This window comes from Siniperca chuatsi, linkage group LG20 (assembly GCF_020085105.1).
Source record: "Siniperca chuatsi isolate FFG_IHB_CAS linkage group LG20, ASM2008510v1, whole genome shotgun sequence".
NCBI classification, from domain to species: domain Eukaryota; kingdom Metazoa; phylum Chordata; class Actinopteri; order Centrarchiformes; family Sinipercidae; genus Siniperca; species Siniperca chuatsi.
Window position 1 is genome coordinate 11,606,321 of NC_058061.1, and position 9,395 is coordinate 11,615,715.

General features: G+C 40.0%; 1 protein-coding gene across 4 annotated transcripts; it reads left to right on the top strand.

Annotated features, from left to right (window-relative positions):
* The first annotated feature begins 634 nt into the window (after nt 1-634).
* becn1 (beclin 1, autophagy related) lies at nt 635-9,343 on the top strand. Of its 4 annotated transcripts, none has more exons than XM_044177667.1 (12): nt 635-741; nt 3,970-4,102; nt 4,234-4,298; nt 4,642-4,700; nt 4,867-4,957; nt 5,158-5,294; nt 5,468-5,662; nt 5,764-5,910; nt 6,101-6,250; nt 6,703-6,763; nt 6,867-7,009; nt 8,347-9,343. In XM_044177667.1, the coding sequence occupies exons 2-12, from the start codon at nt 3,976-3,978 to the stop codon at nt 8,513-8,515; spliced, it is 1,344 nt and encodes a 447-aa protein (XP_044033602.1). In that variant the 5' UTR covers nt 635-741; nt 3,970-3,975; the 3' UTR covers nt 8,516-9,343. The 4 variants fall into 4 exon arrangements, with proteins under 4 accessions (XP_044033602.1, XP_044033603.1, XP_044033601.1 ...); XM_044177668.1 differs by lacking the exon at nt 635-741 and adding an exon at nt 789-807; XM_044177666.1 differs by lacking the exon at nt 635-741 and adding an exon at nt 3,550-3,744.
* The last annotated feature ends 52 nt before the right edge of the window (nt 9,344-9,395 follow it).

A 9,395-nucleotide genomic window follows, 5' to 3' on the forward strand; every position in this document is an offset into this window, starting at 1 on the left:
GAAAGTCTGTGAAATATTGCACTCCAATAGTGTTTTGTCTTTCAGTAAGTTGTCCTGTGCCATTTATAGCACATTTATAGGGTCACATAATTTTAATACAAATTTATAGCTGTGACTTTGGTGTACTGAAATTTGTGAGATGTCAGATTCTGTGACACTAGAGGATCGACAACATAAAAAAGACCAAAGTGCTGAATACTGTTGTGAAGTGTTAGTGCTCTACAGACAGACATACACTACAGTCTTTACCATCACAGCTTTCAAAATTACTGTCTCTGTATCTAATATCTGGGGATAATAGAGTCACAATCTTTATGCAACAGCTATCAAAATTTTTGACCTATCTAAAGGTTGTGATTAAGTCTTCTTTTATACAGTCTATGGATAAAGTATGATAAAAATGTTTGCAGTGGCAATATAGCTGAAATCCCTTGATCAGGTCACAGAATGAGGTGTAACACCTGCTTAAACTTTGCCCTACAATGGCTGCCTGAATACTCTTACAAGTGTCGTATATTATTCATTCCAAACTACCTGTGTGGTAACATTCATATTTTTCCTAATGGAAACTGTCTACAAGCTGGTTCTTTTGAAATGGTTTTCCCACGTGACTTTCACACTTTTAATTTGACGTCACATCCGTCGTAAACAACAACAAGAGGCTGGACTGGTGGAGGAGCGGGGCGCTGAATTCGAGTGACTGTTGGCGTCTTATCTAGGACTTGCGGTTGGCATAAACTGGTTTGTGACTGGATCGGGAGAGAGGGATTTAAAATAATACTTAAATTCAGCAGGGAAGATGAGCAGGTGAATATCAGCCCAATAGCGTTATCTAGGGAGCTGACAAAGAAGTTAGGAGAAGTAGAAATGGCCAAGATTCTTCGAGACGGGAACCTGTTGATAAAATGTAGAGATGAAGAACAGCGAAATAAAGCTTTGCAGGTTGAAAGTATTTGCAAAAGAACAATGTGTGAAAGAAGAGTTCTGGGTGAGATTAAAGTTACCCAGGGAGTGATAACAGGCCCATTGATGAAAATCTGGAGAAACTCAAACGAAGTATTCATGGAGGCGAGGTGAGGAGACTAAAGAGGTTGTTAAAGACAATCAATTGTGAGAGAATAGAAAGTTTGTCAGTGCTTCTAGAGTTCCAGGATAAAATAAAGATAGACTGTATGAGTTTCCCAGTCAGGGCTCATGTTCCTCCCCGCTTCAGTGTTACAAATGCCAAAGGTTTGGGCATGCAGCGATGGTGTGCCAAATGCGGAGGTGATCACAGATTTAGGGAATGTGGAGATAATGTACAATTGTGGTGGCCAACACGGTGCGGCATTTGGGGGTCGTGAAGTCAGGAAAAGAGCAGTGGAAATTAAACAAGTAAAAACAACTAACAACATAAGTTATGCTGAAGCAGTGAAGACGGTGCAAAGACAAAAGGGAACGGAAGAAACCGACAAAACCAGTCAAAATTCAAGACCAGGAGGAGGTCAAAGAGGGCAAATTATAGAACTGACAGTAGATAAGCTGGTTTTGTTCATTGCTTATGTAATCAACTGTGCAGATCAAGTTAAACACAAAACAGAGAAAATCTAAATAATTGTGAAGGGAACTGAAAAATTCTTGGCTATGAAAGATCCGTCGTGGGAACAGATCAACAAAAGACTTGAGGCAGAACAGAAACTGGGGGTCTTGGGAGAACGAACCTAATGATTATTCTTCAATGGAACGCAAGAAGTTTAATAGCAAATGGTCAGGAATTTAAAGGGTTTGTTAAAGGTCTCAGAAAGAAACCAGAAATATGTATTCAAGAAACATTGCTTAAGCCAGCATTAGAGTTTGTAATAAAAGGATATAATAGTATACACAGAGATAGAGTGGAGGGAAATGGAGGAGGCTGCATAGTATTTGTGAAACAAGAAATGCAATCTAGAGTATTGAAGAAAGGAAAGATTGGGAAATTATATTAATGGAAGTTTGGACAAAAGATGGTACTATTAAAATAGTAAATTTTTACAATCCTTGCAAAAAGCTGTCATTAGAAGTACTGGAGGAATTAGCCGTAAATCTAGAAGGAAAAGTTATTTGTTGTGGAGATTTTAATGCTAATAGTACATTATGGGGAAGCTATAATGATGGCAATGGAGAGGTAATTGGAGAGCTAATGGGAATCACAAATCTAATATGCCTCAATGATGGAAATGGTACAAGAATTGATGTTAGAAAAGGTACAGAATCAGCCATGGATCTAACTTTAGTGTCAGAAACAGTGGCAGGTATTTGCACGTGGGAAATTGTAAGAGAAACAACAGTAGGAAGTGACCACTATCCCATATTAACTGAAGTAGGGCTGAGTGCAGAAGAATATGGTATTGGAGGAGTAGGTCGATGGGTTTGCTGATTGGGGAAAATTTAAGAAGATTAGTGATAAAGAAATGCAAAAAGTTGATGTTAATCAAGATGTTGATGAACTAAATATTTCTGTTTGTGAAGCCATTCTAGGGGCAGCAAAGCAAACGATTTAAAGGAAAAACAGAGAGATCAGCATTGAAAACCATCTACATAGGATTAATAAGATCAGTATTAGATTATGGGTGTGTAGCGTTTGGATCTGCAATAAGGACAGCTCTCAGAAAGTTAGACAACATTCAATATCAGGCTTTAAGACTATGTTCAGGTGCCAGGTTACCCTGCCTAGTTTCACCTGAAACTGCCCTTCTTTTGTTTCCATGATGGCCCAGTAATCAGGAGGAGTCAAAGAAGCCATTTTGTGAAAAAAGAAAAACCCCCTTTAAACAGAAATGGTGGTCTGAGATTCAATTTGCCAGCCGTTTACCAAAGTGTATTAACACCATGGTCAAGCCAATTATATGCTAATCAGGTACTTAACAGTGATGAGGGAGGTGCAGCCAGAAAACAATAGGCCTGATTACTGGGCCATCTTGGAAACAAAAGAAGGGCAGTTTCAGGTGAAACTAGGCAGGGTAAACATCAGACACTCAGGAAGACTCCTTCCCGAGGGCAGGGCTTAAGCAACACAGAGTAGAGAGTTCTCAGACCATTTTTCACAATTGAGAATGACTTCCGGATGGGAGCTGAAACGTCTTGATTCTGAAAACAGTGTCCAGATGACTACGACTGAAACCTTTCTATGATTATGTAAAATAGGAAAACATAATACGGGAAGATGTACATTCTGTGATCAAGAAGAAACTTTAGAACATGTTATGATTTACTGTCCAAAATATGAGGCTGAGAGAAGAGAACTGACACTGAACCTTAAAGAAATAAAGACGAGGTTTGATTTACGAGATCTTTTACAAAGAAGTTCTAGAGAGAAGTGTTATCTATTGTTGTTTCATTATCTTAGGAGAACAAATTTGATAAAGAGAATATAACTATGGTGTGTTTATTTAATTTTTATTTTTTTTATTGTTTTTTTCTCAGTTTATTTACTTATTTAATCATTAGTGAATGTATAGTTAGACTACCGATCCACACTCCATTCCAGTTGGTGGCGGTAATGCATCATAACGTTGGTTGCCAACCGCCATTAAACTTCACGAAGAAGAAGAAGAAAAACAACAATAAGGAAGTGGAAAGAGAAGTCCTGGGGTGCAAAATGCAGCAGTCACGCTAAATATATTAGAAGTGATTTGTTATTTTCGACGTGTGCAAATCAGGATTATTATGCAATAGTTTTCACTCTTCAAAAGCGACAGTGAGTCCATATGCTTATACACCGTTGATGTACGTTACATACAAGCTAGATGCAAAGCTAATGTTAGCTAGTCAGCTGTTTAGCAGTTTAGCCAAACAGCTATCTAGCTAACAAGCTATATTGTGTAGCGCTAACTTCTAGACTTTCGAAAAATAACATTGGTGAAAGGGCTGTTAAGCTGTCATTAGTACTAATCACTCGAACATTTTGGCTATTTACAGTATGTTTTTATTTCTTTACGTGTCTTCTTGTAGCTAGCAATGGAGGGCTCCAAGTCGTCGAGCACAACCATGCAGGTCAGCTTCGTGTGTCAGCGGTGCTGTCAGCCGCTCAAACTGGACACATCCTTCAATGTGCTCGATCGGGTCACAATCCAGGAACTTATTGGTATGTATAACCATAAGAATCAATCATCGGTGCTGTAAAATGTACATAACGTTTAGGAGATGTAGTGGCGTTCAAACACCTCCATCAGTCATGTAGTGACTCTTATGTAGCTCTCCCCCTCTCCTCCTCAGCTCCGTTGGTCACAGTGACTCCCAGCAAACAGGCCGACAGCACTGAGGCGGAGACAGCGCCAGAGGTAGGTTCAGCAGAAAACGTATATCACAAGATGTGATTCTAAACACTGATGCTTTCTAGCAATCAGAGTTTACAGTGACAACTACATATAACCACAGAAATCTTGAGAAGAATTTAAGTTACTGCACTCAGTGTTTTGCTCGTTAACGTCATGTTTCTGTATGTAGGCCTACTTCACCTATATACAGTAAACTGATAGGATAACACCACACCTCTTTTTGATTCTGTTTTGAAAAACCCAATGTAATCTGCAAGACTAAAACAATTCATTATTCCAATTTAATGTGTGAAAATATGTTGTTAGCAAGCATGTTTGAGTCTCAGAATTATCATTTTCCTTTCAGGAGACCTTTGTAGAAAACAAGCAAGATGGAGTGTCCAGAAAATACATCCCTCCTGCACGGTGAGCGCTCAAGTCTTTTCACTCAGGAAACAGAACTGAACACTGATTACAGTTTATATCTGTCGATTATGTCTTAGTTGGTATGTTCCTCTGTCCTATGAGGTATGGATGGACAGATGCAGCATATCGTACAAAATTTACTAAACTGCTGAAGTTTGCCCTACAGGATGATGTCCACAGAGAGCGCCAATAGCTTCACACTGATTGGAGAAGCATCTGACGGTGGCACCATGGAAAATCTTAGTCGTAGGCTGAAGGTAAAGTCAAATTTAAATTGTATTATGTCAGTTTACTCTGATCATGTTATTTTGGCAGACAAAAACAGTTTGTTAGGGTGAACATCTGGTTGTGATCTATGTGGGGACTGAACGTAGAACCACTATGTTCTCATCTGACAATGTGTTAGTGACGTGACCTTACCAGGTGACAGTTTTGTCTCTGATCCTATCCCACCCAGGTGACCAGCGACCTGTTTGACATCATGTCAGGCCAGACAGATGTCGACCACCCGCTGTGCGAGGAATGTACCGACACCCTGCTGGACCACCTGGACACACAGCTCAACATCACAGAGAATGAATGCCAGAATTACAAGTGAGATAAGTTAAATTCCTCTGTGTGTCAGTTTTCAATCAAAGAGATTTTCAAGAGACCGAAAATGCTGTTTGTGTTAGTTGCTACAAACCAGGCTAGCTTAAATTGCTGATTCTAAATATCTGCTTATGAGTGTATGTAATAACATATACTCTGTGTGAACGTGTTTTCAGGCAGTGTCTGGAGCTGCTGTCACAACTGCAGGTGGAGGAAGAGGACACCCTGCTGGCAGAGCTGCAGCACCTGAAGGAGGAGGAGGAGGCTCTGGTCCAGGAGCTGGAGGCAGTGGAGGAACAGAGGGCTGCTGTGGCCCAGGACCTGGCCCAGAGCAGGATCCACTCTCAGCAGCTGGACACAGAGGAGCTACAGTGAGTGACCCAAGAGTGCTGTGAACAGGTGGCAGCGCTATATACTAAATGGTGCAGCAGCTAACAGCTCACGTATCTTTCCGCTGCTTTGTGCTAAAAAGGTACCAAAAGGAGTACAGCGAGTTTAAACGGCAACAGCTGGAGCTGGATGATGAGCTGAAGAGTGTTGACAACCAGATGCGTTACTGCCAGATTCAGCTAGATCGCCTGAAAAAGACCAACGTCTTCAATGCCACATTTCACATCTGGTATACACACACACACACACACACACACACACACACACACACACACACACACACACAAATGCATGCTAAGAATAAATAATTTGTTTTTCTGTTGACCAGTCAACCGAGACAAATATTGAATATAGGCCTCCGGGATAAAAATGAATCAGTCCCCATTGACTGAAAATCTGAATTGTTTGTTTCTGTTTAGGCACAGCGGGCAGTTTGGTACCATCAACAACTTCCGTCTGGGTCGACTCCCCAGCGTTCCAGTGGAGTGGAATGAGATCAACGCAGCCTGGGGGCAGACGGTGCTGCTGCTGCACGCTCTGGCCAACAAAATGGGGCTGCGCTTCCAGAGGTACACACACACACACGCATTTCAATTTGCTCGCAGTCAGCAGTGAATTAGCTAACTACTACGTTTAAAATGTGTTTTTCAGTTGAATCTATATCAACAATGTATAGTCATTTAGTCATGTGTCCATAAATACATTTAGTATAATAACCTTTTTGTTTGTCTTTTGCTATCTCACACATTTTCACCCTCCCACTAATAAGGGCTATTTTAACTCATCTTCCATGTTAGTTTACGGGTCTTGTTTTTGTTCCTTGGCTCTCCACCTCGTTGTTTCTGTTATTTAGATTTAATTATTCAGTGCTATTGTATTAGCAAATTGATTTTCTTTCTGTTGCTTGAATGAATGGATCTCTTAAGCTTTATTACAAATATTTAGTGTTTTTGTTATTCTGCAAGTCAAGATAAAATTAAGCTCAAAAGATAAAATTAAGCTCGAACACTTCTCTCTTCAGATATCGTCTTGTCCCATATGGAAACCACTCATACTTAGAGTCACTGACAGACAAGTCCAAGGTAATACATACCGTCTTCTCCAGCCAAGCTCTCCCATCATTATTTAAACATTCCTCCTCCAGGCTTCAGTCGTGCCCTTTCATTCTGTCTCATGTTTGTCCAGGAACTCCCTCTGTACTGCTCGGGTGGCCTGAGGTTCTTCTGGGACAATAAATTCGACCATGCCATGGTGGCCTTCCTGGACTGTGTCCAGCAGTTCAAAGAGGAGGTGGAAAAAGGAGACACTGGCTTCTGCCTTCCATACAGGTCAGATACCTGCAGACCAGCGGGATGTCAACATTTGTCATCATGCTCATTAACCAGGGCATCATTGCTGCCATTTAAGATGAAGCTGTAAATATTCATGAAGTTTGAATGCAAATTCTAAACCATTACCTCAACTTATTCTAGAGGGGCTGGAAAATTGTCTGCTTTGATTATGCTATTGAGGCAAATAAGGGACATTTGGGAAAGCTTTGGCTATATAACCCTTTGAATTATTAAAGCATAGCCTCGAGTACAACATTAACTAATACACTTGTGTAACTAGCCTTATAACGCTCATAGTACCTCCACCAGTCACTTCTGAAAGCCCAAACTCACTCTTTACTGAGTCCAACAAAGTTATAATTATATTATGTTCATTTCACTATGCGGATACCACTGTATGGCCTTTGGTTAAACCCTGTAATACAGTATGTACCACAGACTTTAGGGCTTGACATAAAAATATGGTTATTAGTTGGAGGGATGTCTGATCCAAACAGCTGCCATCTGGATAGAGTGACATACCTTCATACTCTAGTGTACATTTTCTGGTCTGTCCAAAGCTTTGATCCAGATTAACATGTCATTCCTAACATAACATTCCTATTAATGATTCCTGGACACTGAACCTTCCTCTTGCTCTACCCTAAGGCCCAAATGTCATCTTAGCACAAGAGGTATTTCATAATCAAATTGGCAAAATTCCATCAAATTAATTCATTCATGCTCAAAGGGTAAATACCCCCCTTTTGGTTTTAATGGCTTTAACACCCTGTCGTCACCCTCAAGGTTCCTAATAGCAAAACTTTCAGTATGCTGGGTGTAATGATCATTTCAGCCTTTAAGAACCACTAGCAGTATGGTAGATTTGTAGTCTTAGGGTGTTTGAGGTAGCACCTACTGTTGTTTAAGTAGTCGTCTCCCTTCAGTCTTTTTTTCCTGCATCAACAAGACTATCTTTTAAAGCCTGTTAGTGTGTCTGTCATCAGGATATATCAACATATTAACAGATTTGTTTTAAATTTTAGTGGACACAGACTTGTGGTTAAGGAATATTTGGGCAGATTTAGATGTGATCCAGATGTTTTTACAAAATTAGATGGCTGCAGCTGCATAACAGAAATTCTGACTTTTTGGATTCTGGGGTTATATTCGTAGCATCAAAAAAATCTAGACTGAAGAAATCAGTCTTCAGGTCAAATCACAAGATTGAGAATTGTTTAATATGCACAATAATGAGCCTACTATCTATATAATGCCAGATTATAATATTGATACCAGTACATCCATCAGGCCTTATATGGTGACTGTAATCAATGTTTTACTCCATGTCTCAGGATGGATGTGGAGAAGGGCAAGATCGAGGACACAGGTGGTAGTGGTGGCTCCTACTCCATCAAAACCCAGTTCAACTCTGAGGAGCAGTGGACCAAGGCGCTCAAGTTTATGCTCACCAACCTGAAGTGGGGACTGGCCTGGGTCACCTCACAGTTCTACAACAGATAAACCTGCTGGACAATGCCTTGTGATACAGAGTTTTGCATAGTCCTATGCCCCTCTGATAAATGGATTTCATGTGAATTCATGAGAACTTTCATGTACTTGGCCAAAGGAAAAGAAATGGTTGTCTGCACCATTTTTGCAAGGATTTTCAGTACAAAAAGCATGGAGAAATGTCTAGATCTTCAGTCCAGATTGTCTGTGTTTTTACATGTTACAAAGGGGATGATGCGTATCTATTTTGCTGCAAAATGGAGATTATAAATTGTGGGCCCACTGTGGAAGCACTGAAGACAGGCACAGGTTGTCGTCGTGTCCCTCAAAGCAAGCAGGATAAGATAACTACATGTGTCTTATCGCCTGCTTGACTAATTAATATCTGGCTTTTTCTGAAAAGCTTTATCAGACTAGAATGTAATTTAAAATAAATCTTCAACCAAATTCACTTCTAACCACTTCAAGGTATCCTTGCTCTCTCGTTGCACTGCACACCTTTGAAATCACTGTAACTCTCTCCACAGAGAGAAAGTTTTTGTCAATGTCCCAATTACAGAAGCTGTAAGAGTATGTCATAATTATGGTCAAAGAAGGACTTTTAATAGATTAACACGGTTTAGTATTCAGAAGAGTATGTCAGTATTTCATTAACCTTGAATGCAGTTATCACATTTGCCAGTTACATACATACTTTACAGGTAAACTTGTATTTAGACATACACTGATAGTCTTTGTGTTCATACTCTGCACCATCACATGATTTTGTCTGTTTTAGAAACGATGGATACTTTAATGGTGGGATTTGACTTAATAAACATTTCATGCTGTGAAAAAAAATGTCTGGTGTGGAGAGTTTCTTATAGATTAAATGTATTTGATACATGCATTA